General features: G+C 42.1%; 1 protein-coding gene across 3 annotated transcripts in view; it reads left to right on the top strand.

Moving 5' to 3' along the window:
• SLC35F2 (solute carrier family 35 member F2) overlaps positions 1–20758 on the top strand; it is an 86540-nt gene that overhangs the window by 51088 nt on the left and 14694 nt on the right. Inside the window, exons 4-8 of one of the 3 annotated variants that reach the window (XM_054524990.2) lie at positions 1140–1299; positions 2781–2937; positions 3529–3581; positions 5159–5313; positions 17332–17883. In XM_054524990.2, coding sequence (XP_054380965.1) covers positions 1140–1299; positions 2781–2937; positions 3529–3581; positions 5159–5313; positions 17332–17334 — 528 coding nt within the window. In that variant the 3' untranslated portion in view covers positions 17335–17883. Of the gene's footprint in view, positions 1–1139; positions 1300–2780; positions 2938–3528; positions 3582–5158; positions 5314–15455; positions 17276–17331; positions 17884–20758 lie in introns of those variants that run through there. The other 2 variants (XM_024255905.3, XM_054524988.2) reach the window with 2 other exon arrangements.

Below are 20758 nucleotides of genomic sequence, written 5' to 3'. Positions count from 1 at the left end.
GTGTGCTCCTGAGGACACAGCTTGCTCTGTCCTGTTCACCTCTATTCCTAGCTCCTTTCACAGTGTCTCACACATGCAAGGTGTTTAACAAATATTTGTTGACTGAGTAAATGGTTGCATGCAGGAAGGAGTGTTTGTTTACTGAACTTAAAGATACACACAGGGCCAGGCGTGGTGGCTCACGCCTGTAATCCCAGCACTTTGGGAGGCCGAGGCAGACAGATCACCTGACGTCAGGAGTTCGAGACCAGCCTTGCCAACATGACAAAACCCCATCTCTACTAAAAAATACAAAAATTAGCTGGGCGTGGTGGCAAGCGGCTGTAATCCCAGCTCCTTGGGAGGCTGAGGCAGGAAGAATTGCTTAAATCCGAGATGGGGAGGTTGCAGTGAGCCGAGACTGCACCACTGCACTCCAGCTTGGGCAACAGAGCGAGACTCCATCTCAAATAATAATAATAATAATAAAATAAAAGATATACACAGGTGGGAGCATAGAGGTAAAGTGCACAGGCCCTTGGCAGAATTCTCATACTCAGCAACTGACTCTTCCATTGTATTTTATTATTTATTCATTTATTTTGAGACAGGGTCTCTCTGGGTTGTACAGGCTGGAGGTCAGTGGCACCATCACAGCGCACTGCATCCTTGAACTCCGGGCTCAAGTGATCCTCTCACCTTAGCCTCCCAAGTAGCTGGGACTACAGGCGTGCACCACCACACCCAAGCTTTTTTTTTTTTTTTGTACAGACAGGGTTTCACCATGTTGCCCAGGCTGATCTCGAACTCCTGGACTCAAGCAATCTGCCCACCACAGCCTCCCAAAGTGCTAAGATTACAGGCGTCAGCCACCGTGCCCAGCTGTCATTCCATTTTTAACTATGTGATTTTGGCAACTCATTTCACCTCTCTGTATCTTCATTTTCTCATGTATAAAATTAGATTGTAATTTCAGTCTCATAGAGTTGTTGTGAGGATTAAATGAGTGAATCCAGGTAAAGCTCTTAGTACAGGGCTGGCAATAATAAATGCTCAATAAATACTGACTCCTATTATAAATACTGACTATTATTTCTTAATTATCCATCTTTTAGCTAACGAGAGATATGTTTTAAACTGTTGATTCTCTTTCCATGCAGCTTTTGGATTGTTTTGGGATTCCTGTGTTGATGGCTCTGTCGTGGTTTATTCTTCATGCAAGATACAGAGTGATCCACTTCATCGCCGTGGCTGTCTGTCTGTTGGGTGTAGGAACCATGGTTGGTGCAGACATACTAGCAGGGAGGGAAGACAATTCAGGTGAGACAGTGTCACATGTTTGTGCTTCAATCACAGCAGAATTTTGTTTATGTTTTCACTTTTATTCTGCAAAGATACAGTAAAAAGCAGAAAATACATTCTGGTTAACTATGTTTAAAATTGTATTTTTAGATTTACTTGTATCTGGTATTTTGTAACTATCTCCACAAAACAATCTGTATGTTCCTACCAGCCCACAGTTTTTCTTCCTTTTTGTTACATTAAATAGTTTTGTTTGTCTCTTGAGAGCAAAGTTTCTTTATATATTTGCAATAATCTTTTGTCTCATACATTTAGATTGGTTACTGGAAAACCTACTGTCGATTCTTGTTTTTTTTGTTTGTTTGTTTTTATCAACAAAGAAACTTATTTACTGGAGTATTTCTTTTTAAGTCACTGTGTAGGTGAGAACAATTTGCCACACTTTGTGTTGAATTCAGTTGATAGTATAAAATCTAATTAAGGTCTATGAATTCATCCAATCTTCAAGTGAGTTAAATGTCTCCTTGGATTGAGAGAGAAAATTACAGTTGATACTATAAAATCTAATTAAGGTCCATGAATTCATCCAATCTACAAGTGAGTTAAATGTCTCCTTGGATTGAGAGAGAAAATTATAGTTGATAGTATAAAATCTAATTAAGGTCTATGAATTCACCCAGTCTACAAGTGAGTTAAGTGTCTCCTTGGATTGAGAGGGAAAATTACTTTGAAAGCAGTTTCCCGTTTTTCAAATTGACCTACCCCTTCAATGAACTCCATTAATTTGTCATGTCATGGAATCATTTTCTGAGGCCTTACATTATGATATATATCATCAATTTCTAGCTTGTTAGACTTCTGAGGAGTTAAATTATGAAAAATCACAGCAGAATTGCACCAGAAAGTGAGAAGAGTAAGAGATTTTAAACTTCTAGTAATCAGGTTGGGTGCGGTGGCTCACACCTGTAATCCCAACATTTTGGAAGGCCAAGGTGGGTGGATCACCTGAGGTCAGGAGTTCGAGACCAGCCTGGCCAACATGGTGAAACCTCCGTCTCTACCAAAAATACAAAAATTAGGCCAGGCACAGTGGCTCGCACCTGTAATCCCAGTACTTTGGGAGGCCAAGGTGAGCGGATCACTTGAGGTCAGGAGTTCAAGACCAGTACAAATACAAAAATTAGCCAGGCATGATGGAGGGTGCCTGTAATCCCAGCTACTTGGGAGGCTGAGGCAGGAGAATCACTTGAACCCGGAGGTGTAGGTTGCAGTGAGCTGAGATTGCGCCACTGCACTCCAGCCTGAGCGACAGAGCAAGACTGTCTCAAACACACACACACACACACACACACACACTCTCTCACACAAACTTCTAGTAACCAGTTTCTTCTTCTTTAGCGTCATTTAAATGAACACGAGTCAGATGACCGCCTGGAGGCACGCTGTGGAGGTTCACCTGTTGACAAGTGTTTTGCTTTCTGTGGCTTGTCTTCCTGCAGGGAGTGATGTATTGATTGGTGACATCTTGGTCCTTCTTGGGGCTTCTCTCTATGCCATTTCGAATGTTTGTGAGGAATACATCGTGAAGAAGCTGAGCAGACAGGAGTTTTTAGGAATGGTGGGCCTGTTTGGAACAATTATCAGTGGTATACAGCTGTAAGATTCTACAATTTTTCCTAAAAACAAAATAAGCAAATACATTATAGATGATAACTACTAATATTCATTGTTTATTTGGCCCAAATTCACATTTGGAATTTGTATTAGGTGGATGCAAGAGTAATTGTGGTTTTGCCATTACGTAATAACTTGCTGAGTGTCTATTAGAGGATTGTTAAAACATCAAGAATTACTTCCTATTTTCTTAAACATGTGTGTTGCTTAGGATTCCTGATTACCATGTGGTAGAGGCATTTGCCAGTATGGAGTTTTCTTTTTTAGTTATTTCCAGAAAATATTAACACATTAACTTCCTAAGCTTATTCAAAAACAAAGCATAATATCGTATTTTCCTCCTATACTTGACTATTATTGCAGAGCACCTGTAAGGGAGTCAAACATATCTTTATGAACTCCTTTGGTGTTATTCTTTGTCATTTTTATTAAAGATAGTTATTTTTATATTCTAAGACAAATTCAAAAGTCCATGTAATTCCTCACTTTAGCTGAAGTATAGTGACTAAAATGCTTATAAAATAGTGAAAATTAGCATGTGGATCTCTCTGTGACCTCTTGTTTTAATCTTAGATTGATTGTGGAATATAAAGATATTGCCAGCATTCAATGGGACTGGAAAATTGGTATGTAAAGAAATAATTCCTTTTAGTCAGCATTCTTTAACAAATAAATGAACACCTAGAAATATGTGCTTTATTTTAATAATATTTAGACGTCTTTGTAAAATCCAGGAGTGATTTAGTACATATCAGCTATAGTGGTTTACGTTGAGTTTTCTCTGAAAATTGGTAGATAAACTTCCATAAAAGTTAATTCTTAATCTTTACCTGCAGGAATAGCCTTTGCTTACTAGGAATCGTGAACAAGACTGGAGACTGACCTTTGGTCAAACCAGCTTTCAATTAGATCTGTATCTTGGGTCCTCAAACTTCTTGCGAAAGTTGTTTGCTTGATATAATTTGTGAAGCATTAACCTGAATCGTCAGTAGTGTGAAATCTCCCTCACCTCCCATTGCTCCTGTCATCTGATATTCCTAGGCATCTGCATAAATAAATAAAGGAAAAGAAAATGGTGATGGGACAGTCAGAAAAGATTGGAACCTGGTTAATGATGGAGTGGGGAGAAGTTAAATAGTACATAGGTATCATGGAAGATTGTCTACCATGGTTGATAATTTAATTCAATTAAATAACTTAGATTACAGGCCAGGTGCGGTGGTTCACGCCTGTAATCCCAGCACTTTGGGACGCCGAGGCGGGCTGATCTTGAGGTCAGGAGTTTGAGACCAGCCTGGCCAACATGGAGAAACCCGGTCTCTACTAAAAATACAAAAAAAAAAAAAAAAAAATAACCAGGCATGGTGGCGGGTGGCTATAATCTCAGCTACTTGGGAGGCTGAGGCAGGAGAATCACTTTAACCTGGGAGGCGGAGGTTGCAGTGAGCTGAGATTGCGCCACTGCACTCCAGCCCAGGCAACAGTGCGAGACTCCGTCTCAAAATAAATAAATAAAAATAAAAATAACTTAGATTGCTAGAAAGTGTGTGGGTGGGTGGGGGTGTGTGTGTGTGTGTGTGGAATATGGGATGAGATTAAAGAAGTAGTTGCAAAGCAGAGATACTGCTAATGTAGTCAACATCTACATGGCAAGCACTGTCCTAAAAAGGCTGATTACATTGTGCTGCCTCGGAGCACTTAATTTAATGAGATGAACAAAATACAATGGACCTAATAACTGTCTTTGATGTCTTTAAAGATACTTTATTCTGAATCCAATTATACAAATCATGTCCAACCAAACAAAAGCAAAGGAAAGATAATGAATGATTTTTCTTGACACGAGATGTTGATTCTCCCTTTATTGGCCTTTTATCACAGGCATCACTCTGTCCTGGCAGGGTGCGTAGCAAGGGGTGATAAGAGCAATGGACTCAGTCACACCATAAGCAGGATTTTCTGACCTTGATCATCCAATACCTTGTTGGATTTTTTGAGGTCCTTTATCTATATCACAACTTGCTATTAATATTCTTTTTTTGAGAGAGTTTATGGTCTCATTTGCAATGCTTACTGTTAACAAGGGGCTTTGTAGATAATATGTTAAAGGGTTAGGGAGTTTTATATGACAGCTAAGCCTCAAACTCCTTTGTCTTATGTTTTCTTGCCCTAATATTAGATATTCCATGTTTTTTTTCCATAGCCCTGCTGTTCGTGGCATTTGCCCTGTGTATGTTTTGCCTGTACAGCTTCATGCCATTGGTGATTAAAGTCACTAGTGCCACTTCCGTCAACCTGGGCATCCTGACAGCGGACCTCTACAGCCTTTTCGTTGGACTCTTTCTATTTGGCTATAAGGTAAACAAATAGATCATGTTCAAATAAGAATACTTGCTTGGATCCAAAAAACGTAGCAGGTTTCTTCAAGACTCTAGATAAAAAAATAAAACCTTCTCATCCTCTTGGCAAGAATTTCATTGGTCAGGCCTCCCTTTGCTGCTTCTGAATTAGAAAATAGGTTCACGTAAGAATTGCCCTTCTAGGGTTTTTCTAAAGAGTGAAATGCATGGATTTCATCTTCGATGGTATGGCCCAGGGCAGTAGCTTACGGAATTGTTAACGCATGTTTTCAGGTGATAAACAAGCTGACCCAGAGCTGCTGTTGACCTTGAGGGACAGTGTAACTTAGCCTGAGCACTAGGAGCTTTTCCATTCATTCTTTTTGCCCTGGTACACAGACAAAAAGTCTGGAGTACCTGATGGAAAGGAAAGAGAGATGGCCAGCTTATCATGCATGCATGATTGGAATGGTTCTGTCTTTGATAGTAATTTTATATCCTAAAGGTAATTCAGTCCAGTGGTTTTTCAGACTTTTTCTATCTACATCATCACAGCATTTACAAGCGTAACCTGCTGCCATCAGCAATGGGTCCTATTACATGTACTAATTCTCAAGGCAGGTGGGGTGGAAGGGAATATATCAGTGTCTTCAGGGGAAGCAAGAGAGCAAATATAGAGTTTGAAAAAATAACATCCTCAGAAAGTCTGATACCCCTTCCCTTGAGAATTGATTGAGCCATTCATTTTATTTATTTTATTTTATTATTTATTTATTTTTTTGAGATGGAGTCTCACTCTGTTGCCCAGGCTGGAGTGCGGTGGTGTGATCTCAGCTCACTGCAACCTCTGCTTCCCAGGTTCTAGTGATTCTCCTGCCTCAGCCTCCTGAGTAGCTGGGATTACAGGCACCCTCCATCATTCCTGGCTAATTTTTGTATTTTTGTAGAGATGGGGTTTCACCATGTTGGCCAGGCTGGTCTTGAACTCCTGACCTCAGATGATCTGCCCGCCTCAGCCTCCCAAAGTGCTGGGATTATAGGTGTGAGCCACCATGCCTGGTGGAGCCATTTATTTTAGACATGGAGAAACAAAGGCCTAGGGAGGTGATGTGCAGCTCAGTGACTTACCCTTAGTCAGCAGCTGGTTAATGGTAAAGCCAATACTAAGTCTTAGTTGTCAGTCATCTATCAGTCCAGGCTTCTTGCCACTGCACTTTCCATCTTAATTTTATTATTAAGATAAGAGTCTCAAGCTTATGATTGCATCATGTTAAAGTCTCATAATCAGAGAGAACCAAGTATATAGATTTTTTTTTCCAACTTCACAGCTAATTTGAAAATTCCTAGGGCAGCAGTTTAGCAGTTCTCTTTTTTTTCTTTTTTTTTTTTTTTCCCTTAGATCCAGGGCTTGCTGATCACTCTTTTTAAAAAATGCTTAAAAATTGGGAACCTCAGTCATTTATACCTATTATTTACCATATTATAAATGAAAACTGAGAAATTAAAAAATACATATTAACTCATTAAGAAAATAATAAGTTCATCATGTTATCATTTTTATGAAAAAATGTATTTTTCAAAATCAAAAAATAGTGAGAAGAATGTTATTGATTTATATTTAAAAAATCTCTTTACTCTGTGGCTTACTAGAAAACACCTGGATTCTCACATCTGCTTCTTCCTTCTGCCTTGTGATATCACATATCATGTAGCTTCTAGAACATTTCGTTGTGCACTTGCAAGACGATGAAAGCGAAATGGGCAAATAGCATTTTAGTATTATAGTAATGATAGTTTTGAGGGCCAGGTGCAATGGCTTACGCTTGTAATCCCAGCACTTTGGGAAGCTGAGGAGGGTGGATCACCTGAAGTCAAGAGTTCGAGACCAGCCATGGCCAACATGGTGAAACCCCCTCTTCACTAAAAATACAAAAATTAGCAGGACGTGGTGGTGGCACATGCCTGTAATCCCAGCTACTCGGGAGGCTGAGGCAGGAGAATCGCTTGAACCTGGGAGACAGAGGTTGCAGTGAGCTGAGATTGCGCCATTGCATTCCAGCCTGGGTAACAAGAGCAACTCCGTCTCAAAAAAAAAAAATAATAATAATAGCTTTCACTGTATAGATTCCTCCCCAGGGTTTTAGGTCCCCTCAAGGGTTTTGTATTATGCTTTGAGAACCCCTGCTTTAGAAATATCTCTTTTCGGCCTGGACAACATGGTAAAACCCCACCTCTATAAAAAAATACAAAAATAATTAGCCAGATATGGTAATGTGCACCTCTATCCCAGCCACTCCAGAGAGAGGCTGAAGTGGGAGGATCACTTGGGCCCAGGGAGGTCGAGGCTGCAGTGAGCCATGATCTGATCACACCACTGCACTCCAGCCTGGCTGACAGAGCGAGACCTGTCTTTTCTCAGCATGCCTTCGGTAAAGGATTGTTGACCTGCTTCCTATTTTTCTGACAGTCATTTGAGCAGATAGTTAGGATGCTGGCTGTTACCTGATAATTTTAGTTTCAGTAGAGGTTATCAACTATATTTCTTCGTCCTTGTAAAATTTTGTATCCAGACAAATCCTTATTTATGCTATTCCCAGAAGTCGGCCATGAACTCACAACACTTAGCTGAATTATTGATACATTAAGCTTAGTGGATTCTCAGAAATTTCTGCTTAAGGAGTGTAAACCTTTTTGCTTTGCAAGGTTACGTGTGAAGGAACCAGCTGTTATCTTTGCAGACTTGCTGATTAAGGTATTCCTGAACTAAGACTGAAGGAGTATTTATAGCTTATTGGTAACATCATTAAAAAAAAAGCCAGGCCAGGTGCGGTGGCTCATACCTGTAATCCCAGGACCTTGGGAGGCCGAGGCTGGCGGATCACGAGGTCAGGAGATCGAGACCATCCTGGCTAACATGGTGAAACCCTGTCTCTACTAAAAATACAAAAAATTAGCCGGGCGTGGTGGCATGCGCCTGTAGTCCCAGCTGCTCAGGAGGCTGAGGCAGGAGAATGGCGTGAACCCGGGAGGCGGAGCTTGCAGTGAGCCGAGATCGCGCCACTGCACTCCAGCCTGGGCAACAGAGCAAGACTGTCTCAAAAAAAAAAACAAAAAACAAAAAACACCAAAGTGTGCCGGGCACAGGGGCTCACGCCTGCACTTTGGGAGGCCAAGGCGGGCAGATCACGAGGTCGGGAGATCGAGACCATCCTGGCCAACATGGTGAAACCCCGTCTCTACTACAAATATAAAAATTAGCTCGGTGTGGTGGCGCGCATCTGTAGTCCCAGCAGGAGAATTACTTGAACCCGGGAGGTGGAGGTTGCAGTGAGCCGAGATCATGCCATTGCACTCCAGCCTGGGCGACAGGGCCAGACTCCGTCTAAACAAAAATAAAAAAAAAAAAAAAAAGGAAAATAAATAAATAAAGTCAAGGTGAATCAGAGAAGTCATCCTGATGGGTGCAGATTTTTTTCTGAGAGCCAAATTGTCATAGACTACAATGTCAGCCTTAAGTTTTCTGTGATGCCGTGGCTGCATTTCATCTGGCCACCACTAGGGGTGCTGGTGTCTTTATATAGCAGTTGCAGGCCAGTTGCTGGCTGGCTATAGCTTCAACTGCTTTTAACTTTAAAATGAAAAGTCCCTTTCTTATGTCATTTTTTGGCCACATAACTTTAAACTACTATTCTCAGAATCGGAGCATGCAGTTGATAAATTCCTTTCCAGTTATTTTGTGTTCCTTTGTCCCTGAATGTCTAATAGTTCATTCTTAGATCAGATTTTTACTATTTTTGGTCAAATGTTGTTTCAAGACTTACAGAGAAAAAAGCAAGTCTTCTGAAATCTTCAGAATAAATTACAGAGGTAGAAAAAACTCAGAGCATAATGAAGACACATAGCACTTTAGAAGTAGTTTGTTTTGTTTGCGACAGAGTCTTGCTCTGTCACCCAGGCTGGAGTGCAGTGGTGTGATCTCAGCTCACTGCAACCCCTGCATTCTGAGTTCAAGTGATTCTCATGCTTCAGCCTCCTGAGTAGCTGGGATTACAGGCACCTGCCACCAAACCCGGCTAATTTGTGTATTTTTAGTAGAGACGGGGTTTCACCATGTTGGCCAGGCTGGTCTCGAACTCCTGACCTCAGCTGATCTGCTTGCCTCAGCCTCCCAAAGTGCTAGGACTACAGGGCATGAGCCACTGAACCTGGCCAAGAAGTAGTTTTTAAAGGCAGATGGTAAGCTTAATATACTACCAGTTTTAAAAACTGTCTAAAATAACTTTGGCTCTAATTTTTTTGAAGCAGACAGTTGAAAAAGAGGCTCAGAATTTTTTACACTCATCCGTGTCAGACCTTAAGCACTCTGCCTCTCCTGAAATTGATCTTGAGTGAATATTTGCTGAATAAAGTAACTGCAAGAAACTTCCTGTATAGATCCAGACACAAAGAATTTTACAAGACAAAGAAGTAAGCGCCTCTAATTCAGGAGACTTGATCTCTTTATTAGTCTCTCCATGCTAATAAAAGTGACTCCATTTAATCACCTGCCTTCTTAAGAGAGACATGATAGTTTTTCTTCTGAACATTTAAAAGCAACCAAACCAAATATAACAGGTTTTGAACAAGTTATATAGGTTTTTTCACAGGTAACAGTGAACATTTTATGGGACAGCATGATTACCTTTCAAAATACCAACTTTAGGCTGGGTGCAAGTGGCTCACACCTGTAATCCCAGCACTTTGGGAGACCGAGGTGGGTGGGTCACTTCAGATCAGGAGTTTGAGACGAGCCTGGCCAACATGGTGAAACCCCATCTCTATTAAAAATACAAAAACTAGCTGGGCATGATGGTGGGCACCTGTAATCCCAGTTACTTGGGAGGCTGAGGCAGGAGAATTGCTTGAGCCCGGGAGATAGAGGTTGCACTGAGCTGAGACTGCACCACTGCGCTCCAGTCTGGGTGATAGAGCAAGACTCTGTCTCAAAAAATAAATAAAAATAACAACAACAACAAAAAAATACCAACTTTAAAAGTTTAGAGTACTCCAAATAGCTCTAACTTCCCCTAATATTCTCTGAATCAATTTTTTTCAACAAATGTGTATTAAACACCAGCTATGTGTTGGGCCCTGTGCCATGTATTAGATCCAAGAATGAAAGTCAGTGGTAGGAAATTGTAGTTGTCTGCTTAGCTTGACATTATTATTGGTTTTGCATTATCATTTAATCCAGGAAGCATTTTCCTGTCTTGGGGAGGGCTGTGGCTATTACATTCTTTAAGGAATTCTTAAGGTTTAGCATTAAGAAATAATTGAGCATCTATAACAAGTTAGCACATTAAAGCTGTTGGTGACCCAAGGAGCCCACAGATGGATGTGACCAGCAATCTACTTAATACTCATTTCAAAAAATTACTTATTTTTTTCTTTTACCTTTGGGCATGTATCTTGCTTTTTTTAAATTTTAAATTTTAGTTTTAGCGATAGGTTCTCACTATGTTGCCCAGGCTGGCCTCAAACTCCTGGGCTCGAGCGATCCTCCCACCTTAGCCTCCTGAGTAGCTGGGACTGCAGGTGCCTACCACTGTGCCAAGCTAGCTTGCTTTTTCTTCTCTCTCCGTCTCTGTCTTTCTCACTCCTTCCACCCCCTCCTTCTCATCTTCTTTCTCTTCCTTTTCCCTCCTTCCCTAGCCCATTCTGTTTTCTTATTGTTTTTCTCTGTCATCTCCTTATTTGAACTTTTTATTGGGCATAATATGAAACCGAAGCTAATTTAAAACTGTTTATTGGTGTGAATAAAATAGAATGCCCCATTCTTAATTTTTTATTGATACAAATATTTATACATATTTATGGGATACATAAGACATTTTGTTACATGCATAGACTGTGTACAAGTCAGAGTATTTAAGATGTCCATCACCTCGACTATTTATCATTTCAACTGTAGTCAACCTACTCTGCTGTCAAACATTAGAACTTATTCCTTCTATCTAACTGAATGTTTGTACCCAATAAACAACGTCCCTTAGGCTGGGCATGGTGGCTCATGCCTGTAATCCCACCACTTTGGGAAGCCAAGACACACGGATTGCTTGAGCTCAAGAGTTCGAGACCAGCCTGGGCAACATGGCACAACCCTGTCTCTACAAAAAAAATACAAAAATTAGCTGGGTATGTTGGTGCGCACCTGTAGTCCCAGCTAATTGGGAGGCTGAGGTGGGAGGATTGCTTGAGCCTGGGAGGCAGAGGTTGCAGTGAGCTGAAATTGAGCTACTGCACTCCAGCCTGGGTGACAGAGCCAGACCCTGTCTCAAAACAACAACCAACACAAAAACCTAACTTCTCTTTATCTCCCGCCCCCAATCCACACATCCTCCGCAGCCTCTGGTATCTGTCATTCTATGCTCTACCTCCACAAGATTGACTTTTTAAGCTCACACATATGAGTGAAACATGCATTATTTGTCTTTTTTTGCCCTAGTTTATTTCATTTAACTAATGACCTCTAGTTCCATCCATGTTGCTGCAAATGATAGGATTTCATTTTTTTTGTGGCCCAATAGTATCCTATTGTGTTTATATACCATATTTTCTTTATTCATTTGTCCACTGACAGACAGTTAGGTTGATTCCATATCTTTGCTGTTGTGAATAGTGCTGCAAAAAACAGATGAGTGCAAGTATCTCCCTTTGATATACTGATTTCTTTTCCTTTGGATAAATACCCAGTAGTGGGATTGCTGGATTGTATAGTAGTTCTATTTCTAGTTTTTTGAGAATCTCCATACTGTTTTCCATAGTGGCTCTACTATACTAATTTACATTCCCACCAGCAGTGTTTAAGAGTTCCCTTTTCTTTTTCTTTTCTTGAGATGGAGTTTTTGCTCTGCTGCCCAGGCTGGAGTGCAGTGGCATGATCTCGGCTCACTGCAACCTCCGCCTCCTGGGTTCAAGTGATTCTCCTGGATAGGTGCCCACCACCACGCCCGGCTAGTTTTTGTATTTTTAGTAGAGACGAGGTTTCTCCTTGTTGGCCAGGCTGGTCTCGAACTCTTGACCTCAGGTGATCCACCCGCCTCGGCCTCCCAAAGTGCTAGGATAACAGGCGTGGGCCATCGCATCTGGCCTAAGAATTCCTTTTCTATACATCCTTGCCAGCATGTTATTTTTTTGACTTTTTGATAATAGCCATTCTAACTGGGGTAAGATGATATCTCATTGTGGCTTTGATTTGCACTTTCCTGATGATTAGTGATGTTGAACATTTTTTCATATACCTGTTGGCCATTTATGTCTTCTTTTGGTGAATGTTTATTCATGTCCTTCGCCCACTTTTTAATAGGATTATTTGTTTTTCATTCTTTAGTTGTTTGAGTTACTTGTATACTCTGGCTATTAGTCCCTTGTTGGATTAATAGTTTGCAAATATTTTCTCCCATTCAAGAGGTTATCTTTTCACTCTGTTGATTGTCTTTTTTGCTGTGCAGAAACTTTTTAGTTTAATATAGTCCCATTTGTCTATTTTTGTTTGTGTTACCTGTGCTTTTGAGATGTTAGTGCCATAAAATCTTTGTCTAGACCAATGTCCTAAAGTGTTTCCCCTGTGTTTTCTTCCAGTAGCTTTACAGTTTTGGGTCTTATATTTAAGTCTTTAATCCCACCTTGAGTTGATTTTTTTATATGGTGAGAGATAGGAGTTCATTTTCATTTTATACCAATACCATGCTGTTTTGGTTGCCCAGGATTGCTTTGGCTATTTGGGCCCTTTTGTGGTTCCATATGAATTTTAGGATTGTGTTTTCTGTTTATGTGAAAAATAACATTGATATTTTGATAGGGATTGCATTGAATTTATAGATTGCTTTGGGCAGTATGCTCATTTTAATGAGATTAATTCTTCCAATCCATAAGCATAGGTCTTTCCATTTGTGTCATCTTCAATTTCTTTCATCAGCATTTTGTAGCTTTCCTTATAGAGATCTTTCACCTCCTTGGTTAAATTTATTCCCATTTTATTTTGTGTAGTTGTTGTAAATGGGATTGACTTCTTGGTTTCTATCTCAGCTAGTTCATTATTAGTGTATAGAAAAGCTACTGATTTTTATATGTTGATTTTGTATCCTACAACTTTACCTAATTTATTGATCAGATCTAAGAGCTATTTTGTGGCATCTTTAGGTTTTTCTGGATATAAGATCATGTCATCTACAAAGAGGGATAATTCAACTTCTTCTTTTCTAATTTGGATGCCTCTTATTTCTTTTTCTTGCCTAATTGCTCTGGCTAGGACTTCCAGTACTATGTTGAATATGAGTGGTGAAAGTGGGCATCCTTGTTTTTTTCCAGTTCTTAGAATTAAGGCTTTTATATTTTCCCCATTCAGTATGATGTTAGCTACTCCATGCCTAATTTTAAAATCAGGTTAGCAGGAATAATCATAAGTTGAGTTTGCTCTTTCCAACTGAAAGGAAAAAAAAGGCCCTGGGTATTTAATTACACATTAGTTACACTACACAGTTTCTCTAATTTTTAGTACACCATTCTTGGTCAGTCTTTAGCCACTCTCTTTCTGTGCTTTATCATGCTGCTAAAATTACATACTGATGGCCAGGCATGGTGCCTCACACCTGTAATCCCAGCAATCTGGGAGGCCGAGGCGAGCAGATCACGAGGTCTGGAGTTCGAGACCAGCCTGGCCAACATGGTGAAACCCCGCCTCTACCAAAAATACAAAATTAGCTGGGTGTGGTGGTGCACGCTTGTAGTCCCAACTACTCGGGAGGCTGAGGCAGAAGAATCGCTTGAACCCAGGAGGCAGAGGTTGCAGTGAGCCGAGATCACATCATTGCACTCCAGCCTGGGAGACAGAGTGAGACTCCATCTTAAAAAAAAAAAAAAATACAGACTGATTTCTTTAATACTTCAACTTTTATATGGATTTTCAACTCAAGAGGAAATATACAAAGTTCTTAATAGAATTTATTTAGACTTTTGGGGTATATCACTTTTCGACATATATACCCAATGAATTAGTGTTCTGTCCTCATTGCGTTTTGCTCTGGGTGGTGGTTTTCAGTCTTAGGAAGGGGAAAGTTGGGGAAGGTCACCAAAAACTCCATCCATACTTGTAAATTGTCTGTCAGAATGGGCTCCTGCTCTACTTGGTCCTTCTGGGAACAGAACGTATAAGATGCCTCTCACAGGGCTCTGTTCCTTATGATTTCCTCACTGGACCTTACACCAGTCACCTCTTTGGGCTTTGGATTCTTCTGGTATCTTAGGCTCTTTCTAGCTCTAAAATTCTGAATCTGCTCAGTCCACCATAAATTTTACTATGTAATACTTGCCTACAGAGACAAGATAATGTATTAAATTTTAGCAAAATGAATTTCATTGAATAGCACACATTGAGAGGCTGTTGAGCAGATGCCACTTCTGTACTTCCACATTTCATTATAGTCTTATGTTCCTCTGTTTCATACCAATATTATAAGCTGTGTCTAGGGTCTGAATGGGGCTCTCTGTGGTATCTATGAAGACCTTTTATTTTCTCCACTAAGTGGGACTACATGCAGAGTGGGGTGTAGCTGGATTATGACAGAGAAAAGCAAAGGTCCATTTCTCCTAAAGATCCAAGGATCCAGCTGGCTTATGTGCTGGGTGCTGTTGGCAGAGTCCCATCATTCACCAGCATACATGGGAAGGTTTTGTGCATTAGCATCTCCTTAAACAACTTTCAGGAAAAAGATCACGAGGCCAGGCATGGTGGCTCACGCCTGTAATCCCCCACACTTTGGGAGCCTGAGGCAGGCGGATTGCTTGAGCTCAGGTGTTCAAGACCAGCCTGGGCAACGTGGAAAAACCCCGTCTCTACAGAAAACACAAAAATTGGCCGGGTGTGGTGGTGAGTGCCTGTGGTCCCAGCTACTCTGGAGGTTGAGGCGGGAGGATCACTGGAGCCTGGGAGGTGGAGGTTGCAGTGAGCCAAGATTGTGCCACTGCACTCCAGCCTGGGCCACGGAGCGAGACCCTGTCTTAAAAAAAAAAAAGAAAAGAAAAAGATTATGAGAGGGTAATCCTCAAAGCACAGTTGGCAAAAGCCAGCAGCAAAGATGTGTATGTGAGGGGCACAATTCACTGCCTGTTCTTCCCTTCTAGTTTTCAGGACTCTACATCCTGTCCTTCACTGTCATCATGGTGGGGTTTATCCTGTACTGCTCCACCCCGACTCGCACGGCCGAGCCGGCTGAAAGCAGCGTGCCTCCAGTCACCAGCATTGGGATTGACAACCTGGGGCTGAAGCTGGAGGAGAACTTCCAGGAGACCCACTCTGCTGCCTTGTAGCTGGAGATGTACACCCATCCCCCACCAGGATAAAGCAGAGCCTGCTGCCTGCTGAGGGGACACTTGGGGAAATAGCAGACTCAGAATAGACACTCTACAACCCTGGGTTGGATCCAGTGGTTAGGTTTTAGAAAGGAACACTAAACAAAGTTCAAAAGTAGAAATACCAAAATAGAGCAGAAACCAAGCTAAGAGTGTGTTTCTGTGTTTGAGGACCAATATCTGTTCGTGTTGAGGAGATGAGGTGCGGACTCCACACTGGGGTCTTAGAGGCACCAGTGGGAAAGCAGGACCAGGGAGAGATCCAGGAGTGAGCCAGCCTCAGGCCAGGGCGGGAAAGCAGGCTGTCCAGGCTGGGCTTGGTGGTCAGGAACAGGGGCAGCTCACGGTGGGTCTGGAGTACGTTTCCTCTGTCAGAGGCTTCAAGGTTTTTTTTTTTTTTTTTGCTGAGGCAGTTATTGTCCACAGGCCTTTGGGTACAGATGAGGCCTTGGGGCTGACCGCATGTGGCAGAAAACGGGTGGGTTGAAAAGTCCTGAGATATAAGTATGAGTACTATACAAGCATTAAACTGGAGTGCAGTAAACCTAGAAACCCTCCCACAATTGTTTCGTTTTTTGTTTGAGACGCAGAGTCTAGAGTGCAGTGGCACAATCTCAGCTCACTGTAACCTCCGCCTCCTGGATTCAAGTGTGACTAGCTGGGATTACAAAAGCGTGTGGCCCCACGCCCAGCTAAGTTTTGTATTTTTAGTAGACATGGGGTTTCACCATGTTGCCCAGGCTGGTCTTGACCTCCTGACCTCAAGTGATCTGCCTGCCCCGACCTCCCAAAGTGCTGGGATTACAGGCATGAGCCACCATGCCAGGCCTGTTTTGCTTGTTTTTATAGAGAGATGGGGTTTCACTATGTTGCCCAGGCTAGTCTCAAGTTCCTGAGCTAAAGCGATCTGCCCACCTCGGCCTCTCAAAGTGCTAGGATTACAGATGTGAGCCACTGTGCCTGGCCTGTTTGTTTGTTTAAAACATTTCTCCATCACTCATTCCAGGTACCAGAGCAAACTCTGCTCTCGGAGCCTGTGATACTGGATATGTGCTCCACAGTTTCAATCCCAGGTCATACTCTCCAGCATTTTTCAGAGCTCCATATATATGTAGATGCCATCCTTTCCAAAAACTTCTCACGACCTCCTGGAATATTCCTGTTGATCTCATTTTATTTAGCATCAGCTCAAGAAACTAAGTCTTAGTGCACATTATCACAACAAAGAAAAAGCTTTGTTTTGCACATTATCACGACAAAGAAAAAGCTTTGTTTTTGTAACTGGTAAAAACAAGAAAAGATTATCATCAAAATGAAAATATAAAATTAATCATTTCTCACCGAAGAGTATGCCTGGGAGCCTCCAGTTGTTAAAAGAGGATACTATTACTACTTATCAAAAATTTGTAATGCCCTGTGATTTTTATGATACTTCTTCAATACAAAGTGTTAATATGTATCATCAGTATAATAACAACCAACAAAATGCCACTTTAAGAAAACTCTGTATGTAAATTTTTTGTAACAATGTAAAAAAGAAATGGGGAGTAAGTGTTCACATCATTAAAAGCCTTTGAATTCATGGAAATATATCAACTGTGTGTTTTCTTTGATTAACCAGTTCCCCTTGTGGATTTTTTTTTTCCAGTAAAACCATCCTTCAAAACCCTTGTGGATTTTTTTTTTTTTTGAGTCTCGCCCTGTTGCCCAGGCTGGAGTGCAATGGTGCCATCTCAGCTCACTGCAACCTCTGCCTCCCGGGTTCAGCAATTCTCCTACCTGGACTACAGGTATGCACCACCATGCCCAGCTAATTTTTGTATTTTTAGTAGACAGGGTATCACCATGTTGGCCAGGCTGGTCTCGAACTGACCTCAAGTGATCCACCCACCTCAGCCTCCCAAAGTGCTGGGATTACAGGCATGAGCCACCATGCCTGGCCTCCTTGTGGATTTTGAATGACTTGATATATTCAATAATTCTTCATATTCAATTTTGCAGAGTCATATCCTCTGTGGGGTGAGGCAAGCCTGTCTGTTTGGGGACTATGCTGGGATTCAAGGGAATTCAGAGCAAGCTCACCGATCATTTGCAGGAAAAACATTTTCCAATTCTGAATTACCACAATGAGTTTTTTTACTTTTTTGAGTGAAGTAACCTTTCATTTTCTGCAACCAATTAAAACTGCCTTTTCAATTGATGTTTGGTTTTTGCTCCTTAACTATGAGAGTGGGAAAGGTTATGTTAAAATGTTTGCCTCTTTTAGGAAGACTTTCAGTTTGATTAGCACACTGATGGCTTAGTTTTAAATTTGTGCTATTTTGCTCATTGTTTCATTTTATTTACACCAGTGACAGCTGCAGTCAGAAATGCAGTTGCTGATCCTCCAAGATTGCTGTTTGGTGAGCAGGGTCATTCACAAAGTCTTTGGTTACATATTTGGGTGTTTAGGATACATATACACCATGATGGACTTCAGAAAAAGGAAGTAGGCCGGGTGCAGTGGCTCAAGTCTGTAATCCCAGCACTGTTACATGCAGGTCTTTGTTCTTAGAGCTCCCAAGATGGTGGTGGGCCGCTCCCAAGATGGGGCAGGCCACTCCCAAGATGGCAGCAAGCCTTTTGTTCTCTGACCTGGGGTTCTTGGCCTCAATGGATTCCAAGGAATGGAACCTTGGGCCATGTGGTGAGTGTTATAGCTCTATTATAAGCCGTGGGTCACGGAAGAGAACCGTGGAACCCAGCAACTACTGTTCAGTTTGATTAGGACGAACCTGGGCACTTAGCCATGCAGGAACAATGGTGAGCCTTTAGCCTGATCAGGAGTGGCAATGGGCGCCTCGCTGGATCAGAAGCACAGCGGACACTCTGCCAGATCCGGAGGGGTGGAAGTCAACGGTGGGTCTACAATGGCAGCAAACAGCAGTGGTGGACGGCTCGGCTGGAGCCGTAACACGGACAAGAAGAGTGTGCAGTTGCAAGAATTAATAGAGTGAAAACAGAGTTCCCATACAATGGGAGGGGACCCAAAGGGGGTTGCCCGGTCCGGCTCGAATGCCTGGGTTCATATCCCGATCACTGTCCCCTCCCCATGCTCTCAGGCGATATATGATTTGACTATTTCTTTACCTCCTGCTTTTAGCCTAGTTTGTATTTTAGTGAGCCCTTTTTACTACCTGATTGGGTGTGAGCTGAGTTACTAGCCCTGTGTTTAAAGGTGGGTGAGGTCACCTTCCCCAGCTAGGCTTAGGAATTCTTAGCCTAGGAAATCCAGCTAGTCCTGTTTCTCAGCACTATGAGAAACTGAGGCAGGCAGATTACTTGAGGTCACGAGTTGGAGACCAGCTGGGTTAACATGGTGAAACCCTGTCTCTAAAAAACACAAAAATTAGCTGGGTGTGGTGGCATGCGCCTGTAGTCCCATCTGCTTCGGAGGCTGAAGCTGAAGGATCACTTGAGCCTGGGAGGTCGAGGCCCCAGTGAGCCGAGATCATGCCACTGCACTCCAGCCTGGGCAACAGACCCTGTCTCAAAAAAAAAAAAAAAAAAAAAATTAATTGAAAGGAAAGAAAAAGGAGATAGCATTTTTTGAACCCTAGGAAACCATCCAAATCTCAACTTACTTGTGTTGACTTTTTTTTTTTTTTGAGAGACATAGTCTTGCTCTGTTGCCCAGCCTTGGATGCAGTGTCCTGATCTTGGCTCACTGCAACCTCTGCCTCCTGGGTTCAAACGATTCTCCTGCCTCAGCCTCCCAAGAAGCTGAGACTACAGGGATGTGCCACCACGTCTGGCTAAGTTTTGTATTTTTAGTAGAGATGGGGTTTCACCATATTGGTCAGGCTGGTCTCGAACTCCTGACCTCGTGATCTGCTCACCTCGGCCTCCCAAAGTGCTGGGATTACAGGCGTGAGTCACCATGCCCGGCCATCTCTGTTAACTTTTAGAGACATACTTTGTTTATATATTCAAAAACATAAAACTAAACATTTTTAGAGAATAATTTTTGATGTATGTATTATACTGGAAAATACACCACCATAAGTGAAGGTTAATGTTTTAACATAATTGAGTTATCTCACTTGAGTCTGAGTGTTCTTAGAGAAACCTGAAGTCACCCCTTCCAACTAATATGATTTGTGTCCCTCCTCACTAAACAGATATTGAATGTTTATCGTGTCTAAGTATTTTAAAGGATACAGATGAAGAGATGTGTAGGGCAAAGCATGGGGGAAGGGGCGAGGGGCTTCCATGCTCTCCCTGGGCACACCACTTTCCAGGAACCTTCATGGCTTCAGCTATCCAGAAGCTCCTCGAACTCACTTCTCTTGGATTTGTTTTGTTGAGGGAAGTCTGGCTCTGTCATCCAGGCTGGAGTGCAGTGGCACAATCTCAGCTCACTGCAACCTCCGCCTCCTGGGTTCAAGGAATTCTTGTGCCTCAGCCTCAGGCATGAGCCACCATGCCCAGCTTTTTTTTTTTTTTTTGGTATTTTTGGTAGATACGGGTTTTCACCATGTTAGCCAGGCTGGTCTCAAACTCCTGCACTCCAGTGAGCTGTCCGCCTTGGCCTCCCAAAGTGCTGGGATTATAGGTGTGAGCCACTGTGCCTGGCCCTCTTGTGTTTTTATGGACGTTTCCTGATTCAGCATTCCTTCCCCCAGGGTATAGGGCGGGACTCTCTCTGGGGAGGGTCTGAAGACCCACAATCAGAAAAGCGGGCAAGGTTAGAGTCCTGCCTCGGGGCAGGTGACAGGAGGGCAGGAGAAAATTCTGTTTCCTGAGGCGTAACCCAACATAACAAAAGACTGTAATGGGGCTATGGGAGTTAGGAACCAGGAACTGGATGCAAACTAATATATATCATGACACCATAGGCCACCTCTGGTTTTCAACCATGGATCCCTTACAGCAAAACAAATACACAGAATCTTTAATAATTACTTTAGTCCATCATATTGTGTGACTGTCTCCCAGGCAGAGGCCACTCAAGTTTGCAAGCTTCCTTTTAACCTTGTCAGACTCCAAAAGCAGGAGTGGTCTTGGCAGGCACACTGCTTCGCCCTTTCAGGCAC

This window comes from Pongo abelii, chromosome 9 (genome assembly GCF_028885655.2).
Source record: "Pongo abelii isolate AG06213 chromosome 9, NHGRI_mPonAbe1-v2.0_pri, whole genome shotgun sequence".
Classification (NCBI taxonomy): Eukaryota; Metazoa; Chordata; class Mammalia; order Primates; family Hominidae; genus Pongo; species Pongo abelii.
This window is presented reverse-complemented; position numbering and strand designations above follow the sequence as displayed.